General features: G+C 54.3%; 2 protein-coding genes across 6 annotated transcripts in view; one reads left to right on the plus strand and one right to left on the minus strand.

Annotated features, from left to right (window-relative positions):
* The first annotated feature begins 1501 nt into the window (after positions 1-1501).
* On the plus strand, positions 1502-14637 carry ZBTB17 (zinc finger and BTB domain containing 17). Of its 2 annotated transcripts, XM_032231857.1 has the most exons (15): positions 1502-2368; positions 2778-2984; positions 4179-4352; positions 5753-5923; positions 6716-6838; positions 8266-8543; positions 9139-9281; positions 9470-9770; positions 9888-9975; positions 10099-10215; positions 11241-11361; positions 11486-11616; positions 11728-11943; positions 12702-12791; positions 13041-14637. In XM_032231857.1, the coding sequence occupies exons 1-15, from the start codon at positions 2362-2364 to the stop codon at positions 13301-13303; spliced, it is 2430 nt and encodes an 809-aa protein (XP_032087748.1). In that variant the 5' UTR covers positions 1502-2361; the 3' UTR covers positions 13304-14637. The 2 variants fall into 2 exon arrangements, with proteins under 2 accessions (XP_032087748.1, XP_032087749.1); XM_032231858.1 differs by lacking the exon at positions 12702-12791.
* Positions 13823-16002, minus strand: part of SPEN (spen family transcriptional repressor) — a 58310-nt gene continuing 56130 nt past the window's right edge. For all 4 annotated transcript variants that reach the window (XM_032231853.1, XM_032231851.1, XM_032231856.1 and 1 more), the window contains one exon: positions 13823-15049. In XM_032231853.1, coding sequence (XP_032087744.1) covers positions 14918-15049 — 132 coding nt within the window. In that variant the 3' untranslated portion in view covers positions 13823-14917. The remainder of the gene's footprint in view (positions 15050-16002) is intronic.

The following is a 16002-nucleotide window of genomic DNA, read 5'->3' on the forward strand; positions in this document are numbered from 1 at the left end:
GAGCTTTTGTCCTTGTGTTGCATCCAACACACAAACACACACACACACACACACACTGTTTCTGAAGGCCAAAGGACCTGGCAAAGAGGGAGGCTTGGGAAGAAGTGAGTCATGGTCTGGAAATAGAGCTGCCTGACAAAGGCCTTCCAAGCGGGCTCCTCGCCCGGGCGGGGTGAGCGGGGGGCTGAGGAGGTGGTATAAAGGCCTGAATAGAGAACAACCATCCTCTTCCTCCCCCGCCGGACCCCCAAATCCAACACTTGAGGGGAAACAAGCCCCACAGGCTCCACGCTTGCCTCACCCTCAGATTGCTGCTTGTGGGGAGAAAGGGGGAGAATGCACTCTCAGCCCACCTCACAGGGCTGTTGCTCTGCTGTGGGGAGGCCGGGAGGTGGGAAGTGGCACCATCCCAAGGGATGAGAAACACAGCCCCTTGAATAAGAGGTGGCCTGGGCGGGAGATGGGGAGGGGACCCATCTCTGGTGTGGGAGGCCCCTACACCACACCAGGGCCGCTGAGAAGATTATTAAGTGCTGGAACAAGACTAATATGGACCTCCTCACCTACACATTGAACACATAAATCAATAATGGTACATTTCTTAATTACATTCAAACATACTTGCAAATATATTAAAAGGAGGACAGGTACTTCTGTAACATATAATAAAAACACATTAGTATATAAATAATAATGAAACAATATACAGTTTTGAGATGACATTTCATAACCCCATTCAATGAAACTGAAATGAAATAATATAATATAGTATAGCAGCAACTGCCAAAAAAGCCAACCCAGTTCTAGGCTACATAAACAGAGGGATAGAATCAAGATCACGTGAAGTATTAATACCAGTTTATAATGCCTTGGTGAGGCCACACTTGGAATACGGCATTCAGTTTTGGTCGCCACGATGTAGAAAAGATGTGGAGACTCTAGAAAGAGTGCAGAGAAGAGCAACCAAGAGAATTAGGGGACTGGAGGCTAAAGCATAGGAAGAACGGTTGCAGGAACTGGGTATGTCTAGTTTAATGAAGAGAAGGACTAGGGGAGACATGATAGCAGTCTTCCAATATCTCAGGGGCTGCCCCAAAGAAGAGGGAGTCAAGCTTTTCTCCAAGGCACCTGAGGGTAGAACAAGAAGCAATGGGTGGAAACTAATCAAGGAGAGAAGCAACTTGGAACTGAGGAGAAATTTCCTGACAGTTAGAACAATCAGTGGAACAACTTGCCTGCAGAAGTTGTGAATGCCTCAACACTGGATGTTTTTAAGAAGAGATTGGATAACCATTTGTCTGAAATGGTATAGGGTTTCCTGCCTAGGCAGGGGGTTGGACTAGAAGACCTCCAAGGTCCCTTCCAACTATGCTAATGTATAATAAATATAATATAATATAATATAACATAATATAATAAATATAATAAATATAATAAATATAATAAATATAATAAATATAATAAATATAATAAATATAATATAATAATGATATAATATAAATATAATGCAATGTAATTTAATATAATAAACCTGTAGGTATGTACATATATATTCATAAAGGAAATGAAACTAAACTTGCCAACTTAAATGGATAAGTAATGAAAATTTAAAATTTGACAAATGACACAAATAACTGTTCGCTGAGTTTCAGATTCATGAAGGTTACAAGCCTGCAAGGCGGTTTTGCTATACACACAAAGTATAGAGTATGAAGCGTATACATCCAATACTGTTTTTATTTTTTTTTAAAAATGGTTTTGTTAAAAAAAATATTCTCCCCTTCATGGGCCCCCTTTGAGCCCGGGGACAATGTACCCGCTGCACCCCTCCCTCTCCTCAGGCCGGCGGGGGCTGTTGACAGGATCCACACGGCTCTGTTGGCAAAACACGGGAGCAGCTCCAGAAACCGCCGCGCCCTCCGGCAGCTGCCGGGGAGGTTTCCCTTTCAGCGGTGGATGGGATGGAGGGCGAGGCTTCCGAGGTTACCTCAGCCCCCCGCACGGATGACGTCTCCGGGGGAGCCGAGAAAGCGGATGGTTCCTCCCCCCCCCCACCCCCTCCACAGGCTTCGGGCCTAGCCGTAGCCTCCTCGGCGCTTTGGTCGTCATGGCGACGGGACCTGCGCGGCTGCTGCTTCAGAGGCTTAACGCGCCTGCGCACCTGATCTGGACGCGTGGAGGAGGAGAAAGGAGGAAGAACGGGTCTCAGCCCTCGGCGCCTGCGCACGTCGTTGCCGTAAAAAAGAGGGCACCCTCCGCTCTTGGCGCCGCTTCCGCCCGGCCGCAAAATGGCGGCGCCCTTTGTCTATTCCGTGTCACCATGATCGCCGCCGCCACTGGGATGATGTGACGCTCGTGGGGATGGCAGGTGCGGGGCCGAGAGGGCGGAGGGGGGGCGCAAATCCCGGGGGGGGGCTCCTCCGGTCCGACCACCCAGCGCCGGGGCGTCTGGCTGAGAGCGGGGGCCGCCGTCCCGTCCCCGCAAAAGGCGAGATCGGGGCGAAGAAGCCGCGGCGCGGACAGCTCCTCGGGGTGCGGGGAGGGTTGGGGCGCCCGTTGCCGACGATCGCCGGGAAGGCAGGCAGGCAGGCACTGCGGACGGGGCCAGAAACCTCGCCGGGGATGCGGGAGGGTGAGGCGATGCAGCCCTCCCTTCCTTCCCCGCGACACAACAGCCTTCCGGGGTAGGCCAGGCTAAGAGACTGTCCCCGGATGCCCCTCCAGAGGGGGGGGGGAGGGCGTCGCCGCAGCATCTGATTGCCTCTCTCTTCCCGCAGCCATGGACTTCCCGCAGCACAGTCAGCAAGTCCTGGAGCAACTGAACCAGCAGCGGCAGCTGGGCCTGCTGTGTGACTGCACCTTCGTGGTGGACGGCATCGACTTCAAGGCCCATAAGGCCGTGCTGGCGGCCTGCAGCGAGTACTTCAGGATGCTCTTCGTGGACCAGAAGGATGTGGTGCACCTGGACATCAGCAACGCGGCAGGTGGGTGGGGGGCTCCCTAACTTGGCAGCTTTTTTGAAGCCTCCCTATTTTCTTTCATTTCCTGCACCTTTCACTGGGCGCAAGAAAAGTATTCCCCCCCCCCCCCAATGAGATTTGGGAGCATCCCAATGCTGGTGGGGGGAGATCAGAGTTAGGGAGCAGCTGGAGGAGTTGGTCTTGGTGAGTAACCTGATGCCAGCTTTGAGTTCTCCCCTTTTCTCGTATAGTAGCTATGGGTATCATCCAGTGATGGGTTCCGGATCCCTTCGCAACCGGCACACTGCGACGGGGCCGGGCGTCCATCACGTGCGCAGGTGCCGCACACACATGCACACCACCACCCTGCGACGCTCCAGCTGCTTGGCAGAGCGTTGCGCAGGCACCGTATGCTGCCTGCATGTGCGCAAATGGCCCAGTTGTGTCAAATACAGGTAAGGAGGGTGGGTGGGCCTCCGAAGCACTGTACCGGAACGGTACCTGGTGCTCCCAGCAGGCACCGGGGCGTACCAGCCATAATCCACCACTGGTGTCATAAAAAGAGGACCTGGCCTGGGGCGTTCCCATTGCAGCCCTGATCAAAAAGGCCCAGCAGAGATTATACTTCCCGAGACGTCACAGGAAACAACTGAAAGGAAAACTGCTGGGCACCTTCTACCGCTGCACAATAGAGAGTATTTTAACTTACTACCCCTGTGTCTGGTTTGCGAATTGCCCAGGGGCAGACAGGACAGCGCTCCGGAGGGTCAACGTCATCGCCCAGAGGATCATGGATTGCCCCTCTCCCCTCTTTGGAAGAGCTTGATAGCTCCCGCTGACTTAAGAAAGTTCAAAACATTCTTAAAGATTCATCTCATCCTGGTCACCCGTTTTTTTTTCTTTGAACTATTACCATCTGGCAGCTGGTACAGGACAATAAAAACAATAGGTTGAAAAACAGCTTCTATCCCAGGGTATATAGTAATTAATGTACACTGAAGACGCCATTTAATTTCGTTGTACCACATGCAATTGCAATAAAGTAAATTAACTAGCTGGCTGCAAAAGCGAGAGAGCCTCCAGGCTCTGGTGCCATTCAGCTTACAGCAGCCTTAGAAGTGAGGTCTGTTGTGGGAGCTTCCTGAGGCTGGCGAGGGGATGGGTGGTATTTGGGGCTGCTGCCAAAGCTCACCTCCTGGCTGTGGGTGTCTCCTACAGGTCTGGAGCATGTGCTGGAATTCATGTATACGGCCAAGCTGACCCTCAGCCCGGAGAACGTGGAGGACGTTTTGGCCGTGGGCAGCTTCCTTCAGATGCAGGAAGTCGTCCAAGCCTGCAACACGCTAAGGGCCCTCTCGGCACCAGCTGGCCTGGAGATCCCCGTAGTGGCTGGTAGGGCACTTTCCTGTCCTTGGGTTCGGTTCCCTTTCTTGTTTGCAGGACACACACACATGCACCCCAAAACTCTGGGCCTGTCGGAGGGGAACTCATCTTCTCCAGCCAGGCCCAGGAAGTGGTTCTGCAGCCGAGCTGCCCTTTGGCAGGTTTGAAGAGGCAATTTTTCCGGGGTATTTGTGTGTAGGCTGTCCTACGAAGGGGGCATTTTGTTACTAATGCCAAACTGCCTGTCAGAGTGGAAAGCTGATGGAAGCCTTATATATTTTGTATATGGCCTTTGGGAGACATGGGGAAGCACCAGCCAGCGTGCAGCCCCAACTTCCTAGCTTGAGGCTGGGTCTTTGGGGGGAGGGGGACAGGCAATGCAGGATTGATTTTGCTCTCCTGGTCACAAAGCACCATTGGCTTTGTTCTGTTGGAAGCATGGAAGGAATACGATGCACCCGATATGTGCTTGGCCACTCTGGTTTTCTTTTCGTGGGGGATCCTTAAATGTACTGGAAATCTGGGGTCTATCATTAGATGAGTACGGTAGTGTTGTGGCCCGCCAGCAGAGCTGGCAGCAGATTCGGACAGTGAGGAGGTCGGGGAGGAACATGGGCCAGTCTGGGGAAGGCTCTGATGAGGGCTCTTTGTCGGAGGCAGAGAGGGGGCCAGAGCCGTATGCCAGTTATCAGCTGCCTTCAGAGTCAGACATCAGTGAGGCAGAAGAACAGCTGGAGCCTGTTCCCAGTGTGTGCATGCACAGAGCTGCCAGAGGAAGGGAACAGCTAAGGAACAAGGGTGACTCAGGAGTAAAGTTACAGGTGGACGATGAATGGCCCCTCCCAGAGGACATAAAAGAGGAGCAAAAGGGGAGTGGAGTTTGCAGGAGACAATTAGCCCACTTAATTGGTTTGTGATTCTCCAACACTCCTTGCCAAGTTTTGCAGATATCAGCCTGGCAGCTCTCCAAGCCAGATAAGGTCTGTGACTGTAAATCCTCCCTTGAAAGACTTTGCTGGGTGTGAATGAGCAGAACTCACAACAAATTAATAAAAAGGTTTTTTGTTGGGACAAGGAGTTTGCTTCATGCTCTTGGGAAGCCTCGGTCAGAACAGGTAGCTATTGTTTCTGGCTCTCTTGAGCCAGAAATATTAGTTTTAGGATGAACAGGTAGGGCCATCCAGGACTGACAATCTTGGCCCAACTGCTGATGCCCAGTTTCTGTAGGTGTAGTGGAAATGGGAAGGTTGGGCTGACTTTAATGGCAGGCTAGGCCAGGCCTTTGGTCTGGTCAAGGTGGGGGAAGTTGCCACTGGTTGTCCTGCTTGCTGTGTTTCTGGCTGGAGAGGCCCGAATGGTCAGTGGCTTTTGCTTCCTCCCTCTTTCTCTCTCTCTCCCCCACATCCCAGGGCAGGAGAAAACAACTAACAGCAGGCACAAAGCAGAGTTGGAAGCCCCCAAGGAGCAGGAGGAGCCAGTATCCTCTGGCAGCCCCAAGCCGGCCGAAGTGGCCCATCCTGCCGAGGACCCGAAGGATGAGGCGATAGTGGTGGAAGGGACCGAGGCTGGTCAAAGGCCAGGTAGGGCTCAGGAGAAAAGCAACATTTTTCTCTTTTATCTTCTTCCTGGTTTCTCCCAAATCTCCTTCCTTACCCCTGGCAAGTTGAAAATGACGTCGGTGCGAGTTCCCCTCTGGCCCAGCTTGAGTGAGTAGTTCTATTGCCCTAAAGCAGGGGCCGGCCATCTGCGGCTCCGGAGACGCATGTGGCTCTGTCGCTCTGTTGTGGCTCCGTTGCCAGTCAGCACCACAATTTTGAGAGGTGCTTTCGGTTAGGGGGCGAAAGCAGGGTGCGCCAGGAAGAGGCTCTGTGCAAGGGGTGAGTTTTCCAGTCAGCTCCACAATTGGTAGGGCTTTCATTAGGACAGGCAGAGGAAAAAGGACGCTACAGTAGGGGAAAACTCTATGGTCGGGGAACCGGACTTCCGGTCAGGAGAGGAAAAAGGATGCTACACTAGGAGACTCTATGGTGGGGAAACTTCCGCTCAGCTCCAGAATTGAATGAGGGGGCTTCCAGTTATGTGGCTCTTTGAGTGTTTAAGATTGCCGACCCCTGCCCTAAGGAAAGGGATGCCTCTCTGCTTCAGCCATAACTTTAAACACCTTTATTTCCCATTTTCCTCCGAGCTAAACCTCTCCAAGAGGAAAGCCAGACCATTATGAATCATGCCAAACTGCAGAACATTTAGCATAGCTGTTTCCCGCTCTGCCCCAAGTGTGACCTCCGCTTCGGGCTCCTCCTGGAAGTGCCCCTTCCTGCTCCTCTGGTCTGCTGGTGTCTTGAAGGTGCTGCCAACTTTGTCCTTCTTTCCAGATGCAGGCGCAACGGGCCACGGGGAGGCCGAGGGACCGCCGGAGGAACTGCAGTTTGGCCTCTCCCCCCACGAAGAAAGCAGCCCCATCATCTCCACTCTTCCTTCTCAGGCCAGGGAAGCTGGTGAGCACCGAGGCAGGGATGTACCGTGTTTCCCTGAAAATACGACAAGGTCTTATATTTTTTTGACCCACGAAATATGGCCCTGGGCTTATTAAAGAGGAGGGCTTATTGTTTTTGGGTTGCCGGGCAGCTACTCCCTTGCGACCGGCTCCCGAAGAGCCAGGCACAGCCTCAGGGTCAAATGGCTGTGTTGCGCTGTCGCATCAGCAACACAGCAGCCATGAGGTGACCACGCTTGCGAGCAGCCGCCTGGCAACCACCCTTTCCAGCCGGGCACAGCGCCATTGACCGACCTAGCGGTACCCGGAAGGCACCAAGCAACGCGAGTGCCTGTTCGCCGCCCTCTGCCTCCCGCGGCTCAGCACATAGAGCATACTCCCAGAGCGGCATCCATCCTCTGTGCTTTGAAAGCCGCAACCCCCACCCACCCCCCCCAAAAAAAACAAGCACCGGGCAGCACCAGCAGCGGAGATGCCCTGGCTCTGCAGGTACTGTAGTTAGCCAAGGGCATCGTGAGCCTGCGAGTCGTGCGAGCGGGGAGCGGAAAAGCCGCTCGCGCAACCCCCCCTCTCCAGCCACGCAGAGCCCCATTCACTCACCTAGGGGCATTCTGAAGGTGCCGAGCTGCGGAGGGCGGCGGACAGGCGCTTGCGTTGCTTGGTGCTTTCCGAGTACCGCTAGGTTGGTCAACGGCACTGCCTGGCTGGAAAGGGGGGTTGCCGGGTGGCTGCTCACGAGCGTAGTCACCTCACAGCCATTCGACCCTGAGGTTGTGCCTGGCTTTTCGAGAATCAGCTCGCAAGAGAGCAGCTGCCCGGCAACCCCCTCTTCAGCTGGGCACAGCACCGCTGACTGACCTAGCGGTACCCCGAAAGCACCAAGCAACGCTGGCACCTTTGCCCCCCCACCTCGTTCACGTGGCTTGGTGCCTTCGAGATACTGCTAGGTCAGCGAGCGGTGCTCTGCTTGGCCCGAAGGGGGGGTTGTTTAGGGGGCTTATTTTCAGGGGGGGCTAATATTTTTGCCCACCCGAAATATGTGGCAAGGCTTTAGTTTCAGGACAGGTTGTATTTTCGGGGAAACACAGTATAAGGTTACCGAGTTGTTGCCCAAGGGAGGTGGTGCAGAATGTGTTAGGATCAGGAGACGCAGTGACGATGGAAGGGGATGTCTTAAGCACAGGGCAACTCTTGTGCCAAGCATCTGAAAGCAGAGCCACGGACGACCTTGGCATGACGACCCCTCTGTTGACTTACGTTCTGAGGGAGTCGTGGCGAATCCATCCCATACTGGCTACGCATGCTTTTTTCCTTCCTGGGGCTTGGTTATTGAGACCCTCGTCAGCTCCCGAGTGGCAGGCATTAGGGCAGCCACAGAAACCTGCCTTTTTTCTCTTCGAGCCCCTATTTGCCTCCTTGCTTCTCCAGACCCTCCGACACTGAAAGTCCCTGCCGAGATGGAGGTGGAGCTGGAAGGCCACGAAGAGGAGGAAGACGACCCACCCTCTGAGGTGGAGGGCAACAGCCAGACTGCAGAGGAGCCCGAGCAGACCCTCCTGACCAATGGCAGCATCCCTGAGGACTTCGACTCCGGCGGCAGCGATTCAGGGCAGGAAAATGTGGGAGAGGCCAGGCTGCTGCGCTCGGGGACGTACAGTGACAGGACAGAGTCCAAAGCATACGGCTCTGTGACCCACAAGTGTGAGGTGAGCTGCAGGGCCTGTGAACTGCCCCAGGAGAGAGGAAGCCTTGTTGAAAAGGTAGATCCCAAAACATCGGGCATGTAGGAACCTTGCTGTTGCAAAAAAAAACCTAGGGGTGGATGGGAACAAAGTCCCTCGGGTGGAAGCTACAGGGCGAAAGTCAGCAAGAGCAGACGGCAGCGGTACCCTTGTTGCCACAGCAAAAGCAGGCCCAGCGAAAAGGGGGGAGTGGACCCAGCAGGCTGGAGGCCCTTTGCCTCCAATGCGGGTGGTGGCACCTGGCCGGTTTTCTCTGCTGCCCCGGCCAAGGCTCAGCGAGCCCGCAGAATTCTCATTCTCCCTGGCTCCAAGTTGGGGTAAAAGTCCAGCTGGCATTTCTGCTCTTCCTGCACTAGAGGCCACAAGCGCTCTGCCAAGGAAAGAGACCTGGGGATCTTGAGTTTGGCTGGGCTGGCAGAGGAGGGGCAGCTGGGCCAACAACGAAGGGCTTCAGCAGGGAAGCCTCATGCCATGGGTACTGGGTGAGCACTCGCAGGCAGGCTGGGCAACCAGGTGCTAGAGGCGAGAGTGGCCAGCGGTGCCTTTGCTTCCTCCAAAGGACTGCGGAAAGGAATTCACCCACACGGGCAACTTCAAGCGCCATATCCGTATCCACACGGGAGAGAAGCCCTTCTCCTGCCGGGAATGCAGCAAGGCCTTTTCTGACCCCGCAGCCTGCAAAGCGCATGAGAAGACTCACAGGTGGGAGGGCGGAGGAGGAGGGCGGGTCTTCCGGGGGCAGCCCAACTGCCCTTCTCTGCCCAGGAGACTCCAACTCTGGGCCCAGAAAACCTGGCATGGTCTCGGGAGGAGGTGTCGAGGCTCAGAGGCTGTTCTCGCAGGCTCGCTGGGGGTGGATGGCTGATAGTAGCGCTTCTTCCACCCCGCAGCCCGCTCAAGCCCTACAGCTGCGAGGAATGTGGCAAGAGCTACCGCCTTCTCAGCCTGCTGAACCTGCACAAGAAGCGCCACACGGGGGAGGCCAGGTACCGCTGCGAAGACTGCGGGAAGCTCTTCACCACCTCGGGCAACCTGAAGCGCCACCAGTTGGTGCACAGTGGGGAGAAGCCCTACCAGTGTGACTACTGCGGGCGCTCCTTCTCCGACCCAACCTCCAAAATGCGGCACCTCGAGACGCACGACACTGACAAAGAGCACCAGTGCCCTCACTGCGAGAAGATGTTCAACCAGGTGAGGAGAGGGCCAAGGGCCGCCACCTTCCCTGGCCTGGTGCAGTGCTGGGAGGGAGGGGGCGGGCGGGTTACAGCTGCCTACCTCTCACCACCAGCTTCTCACACCTGCCGGCAGGTGGGGAACCTCAAAGCGCACTTGAAGATCCACATTGCAGACGGTCCGCTGAAGTGCCGTGAGTGTGGGAAGCAGTTCACGACCTCAGGTACAGGGGGGTGGGGAGTCTCGGCCGAGGGCTGGCGGCCCACGAGGCCCGAGCACGAGTGGGACGTTGACGTCTTCTCCACCACAGGCAACCTCGAGTGGCTTTGTCTTTTCTTCCCTGAAGGTAACTTGAAGCGGCATCTCCGCATCCACAGTGGAGAGAAACCGTACATCTGCGTGCACTGCCAGCGCCAATTTGCTGACCCAGGGGCCCTCCAGCGGCACGTTCGCATCCACACAGGTGAGTCTGGGGCCCTGGTAGTCTGGGCAGGCTCTAATTGCAGCGACAGCTGAGGCTGCAGATGAGCCGTCCCTGCCACAGAGGCTGGGGCTTCAGGGCCCCAGCCTGGAAACGGCACCTTGAGCTATTCCTTCAGGACTTCGGTCTCGGCAGGAAGAGCTCCCTAATGGGACCCGCTTGTCTCTGGAGGGAGGCGGGGCAAAAAAAGGCAGGAGAGCCCTGGTCCATGGATTGCCTGTCTGCAGCCAAGACTAGTACTTACAGTATATCACAGAACTGAGTACACCCCCTCACATTTTGTAAATATTTTAAGTATACCTTTTCCTGTGACAACACTGAAGAAATGACACTTGGCTACAATGTAAAGTAGTGAGTTTGCAGCTGGTATAACAGCGTAAATGTGCTGTCCCCTCAAAATAACGCAGCACACACAGCTCATTCATGTCTAAACTGCTGGCAACAAAATGGGAAATACTTCTGTGATATACTGTAAGTCAAGGATTTTCTTCACAAAGGGCGTGTATCCATAGACCAGTTTTTAAACAAATGCTTTACATTTTTGTGGTACAACATTGCCGAAAACAGCAACAAAGAACTTTGTTCTGTGGACCTGGCTCATCTCTGGGACTTTCAGCAGGATAGGAAATAGATTTGGTTTTGGAGTTCGACTGAGTATGTGTGTGTGCGTGTGAGACAGATTCTGATCTTTGTTGCTTTGTGATGCTGTAATCCTGAAAAACTCAACCAAAGTCCTTTCAGCAAAAGCCCCTCCATCTGTGTCCCAAATTATCTTATGGTTTTGAACTTTTCTGAAAAGGCAGAAATCTATCACTTTTGACCTCCAAAACTGGCAAATATCCATGTGTATGACAAAGCATTATGTTTCCACATGGCGAGCATTCGTTACTGTCCCACGAGCACCCGTTCTGCTACACTGGCCCACGACTCACGGGAGTTAAGAGTGTGCCCGTGGCCCAAGAACGGGGGTTCCACACTCTCCTCTCTTCCTCCCCCCCGCTTTGTAGGCGAGAAACCCTGCCAGTGCATAATTTGTGGGAAAGCCTTCACCCAAGCCAGCTCTCTAATAGCTCACGTGCGCCAGCACACCGGGGAAAAACCCTACGTTTGTGAACGCTGCGGCAAAAGGTGAGTGGGCTCTTGCAAGCTTTGCTGCTTCCCCCCCCACACCCTGGGTCTCTCTTAGATCTGCCCTGTCGGCTCTTACTTCCGGTGGATCTTTGATTGAAGATCTGGGGGCCTTCCCTTGCAGATTTGTCCAGTCCAGTCAGCTGGCCAATCACATCCGTCACCACGACAATATCCGCCCTCACAAGTGCAGCGTCTGCAGCAAAGCTTTCGTCAACGTGGGCGATCTGTCCAAGCACTTCATCATCCACACAGGTGAGGGGGCGGAGTGGGAAGAGGAGGCGGCAGCCGTCACTGAGCAGCGGCAGGCGCGCCCAGTCTGGCCCCCTCCCTCATGACGCAGCCCCTCTCCATCCCCCCACGCAGGGGAAAAGCCGTTCCTGTGCGACAAGTGCGGCCGCGGCTTCAACCGGGTGGATAACCTCCGCTCCCATGTCAAGACGGTCCACCAAGGCAAAGCAGGGATGAAGCTCCTGGAAGCCAGCGAAGGTGATGAGCTCAACATCGTCACCGTGGCCTCAGAGGAGATGGTGACGCTGGCCACGGAAGCCCTAGCCGCCACAGCGGTCACCCAGCTCACCGGTGAGTAAAGGCACCCCCCCCCTTTTTTTGCACTCATCTGGCTGGCCTCAGTCTTTGTGCCACATCCAATGAAATATTCACACTGTTGTGGCCCACCAGCGGAGCTGGCAGCAGAGGAGGTTGGGGAGGAACATGGCCCAGTCCTGGAGTCTGGGGAAGGCTTGGACAAGAGCTCTGCGTTGGAGGCAGAGAGGGGCCCATATATATCTGGTAGTTATTTGCTGCCTACGGAGTCCGACATCAATGAGGCAGAAGAACAGCAGGAGCCTGGTCCCACTGTGCACAAGCGCAGAGCTACCAGAAGGCAAGAACAATTAAGAACACAGGGTCAACTTGGGAGTAAGGCTTGGAGATGATTGGCCCCTCCCATAAGACATAAAAGAGGAGTGAACAGCATTTGACAATTAGGTCTCTGGCAGCATTCCAAGGGAGATAACATTCCCTAAAAGATTGTGGCAACTTGAGCAGACATCTGCCGGAACCTTCACAGACTGTGAAGCCTTGCAGACTGTTAAATGACCATAATTTACAGCCATATAAATAAAAGAGAGGTTTGGGACTAATGCTGTTTATGCTTTCTCAGGAAGCCTAGATCAGAACACACACCTGTTCGGACTGTATAAGGAGGAGGCAGGGGGTGGTGTGATAGTATCCTGCTTCACCCCACCGCTTCCCAGGCCTTGGGCTGAGCGGCCATAGGGGGCCAGCCGTGCCTTCTTACCTGGGGGCGGTGCTGACTGAGACAATCCTCTCCTTAGTTGTTCCCGTCTCAGCACCTGTCACCGCAGACGAGACAGAAGCGCTCAAGGCCGAGATCACCAAGGCCGTGAAACAGGTCCAAGAGGCAGGTGGGTCGGCCGGCTGCCCTTCCTTTTGGGGACCATGCAGCCTCTCCCAAGCAAATAAAGCTGCCACAGGGGGGCAGCACCCTACCAGGCAAAAGTCCAGAGAGCTGCTTCTGAAACAGAGAAGGCTTTTTAGTCTCAGATGCTGGCTTTGTGGGTGGACCTTCTTGATGGAGGAAAAAGAACTGGGGGACGGGGATGGATGGACAGGGGGCTGCAAAACTAAACCTTGCTGCGTGCCTGTCATTCTAGACCCCAACACCCAAATCCTCTACGCCTGCGACTCCTGCGGAGAGAAGTTCCTGGATGCCAACAGCCTGGCTCAGCACGTGCGCATTCACACAGCCCAAGCCCTGGTTATGTTCCAGGCAGACACGGACTTTTACCAACAGTACAACACCTCCACCGCTTGGCACGGCGAGCAGGTCATCCCGTCGGGAGAGTTACTCTTCCGGGCACGGGACAGCAGCGAAGCATCGCCAGCCTTGTCAGAGGCCCCGCCCGCTGGAGAGTAATGGCGGAGGCTGCTCCGCCACAAGATTTGACACCCCAAAGGAACAGTTTGGAGTGGGGGGAAAAGCGCCCCTCATGCCCAGAGACTCCGCTCCAACCGGCCGTAGCCTCCCATCGTGCTGAACATTCCGGCATTGCTCACCAACCCATTATTTAAAGCTACATGAAAACTGATGTTAAAAAAAATATTTCTGTATTGGAGAGAGACTACATCCGTGTTAATACTGAGGAAATAAAAGGCTGTTATTTTCTATGTTTGAAATGAAAGCTGGCTTGGCTGAGTTGTGTTTTTCAGCCAAGGGTTCCCAAGCTTTTCTTCTTCCGTTGGGTCTCCCGGGCTCAACACAGGAGGCCTCTGTTCCGTCAACCAGATCCCGACAGCCAGCCAACGGCTTCCAGCGGCCTCCGAAGGAGAAGTCGCGGCTGCTTCTTCCAAGGGAGAAAGAGGGGCGGAACGGACGGCTAACCGAAATGCAGCCTGGGCACCCCAATTTCCTGCAGAGAACGGTTTAAACACCAGGGTGTTTTGTCTTTTTTAATAAAGTCTGTATTCCAATGGACACACAAAACAAAACTGCGCTGAGAAAAACAGTTCCATAAATTAAGTCTTAGGAGTAGAAGGACCAAGATAAAAAGTCTGTACAGTGGGTGAAACCTTCCATGGGCGGAGCGGAGATGGGGTGGGGTGGGGTAGGCCCAGGTCTAAATGAAGCGCACTTACAAATGAGTGACAAATACAAAGTCGGAGTATGAAAATAAGATTTTCTTTGAAAACACATCTCTTTTTGGCACAGATTAAAAAAAAAGTATGTTGTGGGGATCAGATTTCTTTTAGAGTTTTTTTATATTTCAATATATATATATATATATATATATATATATATATATATATATATATATATATATATATATATATATGAAATATTATTTATATATATATATATTTATATATACACACACCCACGGAGTCCTGCATAATACCACCAAGAAGGAAAAATAGCTCTCCTTTTTATGCTCTGCTTTGTTTCAGTGTAAACTGTACATCCAGGATGGAGGAGGAAAAACTGCAGGGGGAAGGGGGCAGCAGAAAGTCGGGGGTGGGGAGAGGCTTTTCCTGGAGAGCGTGAAATGCTCCTTGACCCACAGACTGGAGCGGAAAGTCCTGCCATTCAGAGTCCACGCCGCCAGCTGCTGTGTGTGTGTATTGAGACATCCACCTAGCATACCACAACAATTCTTTCAACTGTGCAAAAGTCCAAAGTCGCAAATTTAGTGCAAAGGCAGTTCCGGTTCATCCTCTTCCTCGTTTTCTAGAGTTAGCTTGTCCCCCCCCCCCCTAAAAAAAAAAGCAGGCCCAGGAGGAGACCACCGCCTGGGCTCCGTCTGCCTCTGGGGTGCCCCTCCAAGGTCCATCGTCACCAAAGCCTGTGTGTAAACACATTCAAGGCCGTGGGAACCACCATCCCGCCTGCCGCCCGCCTGGCCCTGCAATGAGGGTTTGACGGAGGCCTGGCGGGATGGGAGGATCCGGTCCCTTCCTTTGTTCACTTTCTCTCTCCTTCTGCCGCAGGGCCAAGAGAGGGCAACTGTCTGTCCGGTTCCCGCTGAGTTCTCGCTCAAACAGCTGCGATAACAATCATCAGGTGGGGAGAGATGTTGGAGATACTGGCCAGGAGGTCCGGGGCCAGGCGGGAGAGATGGCTCTCGGAGAAGTCACAAGGTGGGAAGATCTGGAGGACGTACGCAGGCTGGAAGAGAGAGAGAGAAGCAGAGATGAAACTGAATCCCGAAGCCTGGACGAGCATCCGGAATGAGCAACCAAAGAGGAAGCAAGTGCCAGAGGCACTGTGGCTCCGCCCTAGCAGGACTAGAACTCCCAGTACCTTAATGATTGGCCCCAAGTTCGCCATATGGCTTTTATTTTGAAGATGGGATTAAAACTCTAGTAGTGATTGGGGCAAAATCCCTCAGCTGGCTTTGACTCCCGCCCCTCCCCAGGAACTCCTTGCCCTTCCTTCTGCAGTTGCACCTCCTGGCTCCCTCCTCCCCTCGCCCAAGCAGACAGCTGTCACTCTGTCTGTCCCTGTCCGGCCCTGCTCCCTCGCAACCAGGTTGGGCAGTGCCACCCTCGGGAGGTGCCTGAGCCACCTCCCCTCCCACTGCCTTGGCCCCGTGGATGCCCTCCTTTGAACTAGTGCCTGGACAGGCTTCCCAGCTGGGCTGCGTGGATCAAGGTCACAGCCGGCTCTGTGCCGGTTCTCTCCTGGGCAGAGCCGGGGCTCTGTCTCCCAAAGACTGTGAGCGCCCTTGCCGAAGAGTGCAGCAGGGGAACCAGGGAGACAGGCAGGGCTGTCCCGGGGCTTAAGCCAAGGCAGGAGCTCCAGGCAGCTGCAATGCTGATGGCCGGCATGGGCACTGTCCTGGCCAAGGAATCCTACAGCATGACTACTTTGGGAACCACTCTGAAAGGGGACCTGGGAGTGGCCGCCATTCCTGCCCAGCTGAGCTCTGGGAATCCCAATCTTTGACAAGGCACCTTCTTCGAAACAGTGGCTGGCTCAGAGAAGAGCCCGAGAACTGGAGCTCCCAAAGGACCTGCCATCCTGGATGAACCATGTCTGCCTCCGCTCGGCCATATTTCAAGGAACCGTCTTCAGCTTTGCCCATCCCTTTGCCAGGATGCCCAAACTAGCCAGGGCCA

The sequence above is a fragment of the Thamnophis elegans genome, chromosome 15 (assembly GCF_009769535.1).
Source record: "Thamnophis elegans isolate rThaEle1 chromosome 15, rThaEle1.pri, whole genome shotgun sequence".
NCBI classification, from domain to species: domain Eukaryota; kingdom Metazoa; phylum Chordata; class Lepidosauria; order Squamata; family Colubridae; genus Thamnophis; species Thamnophis elegans.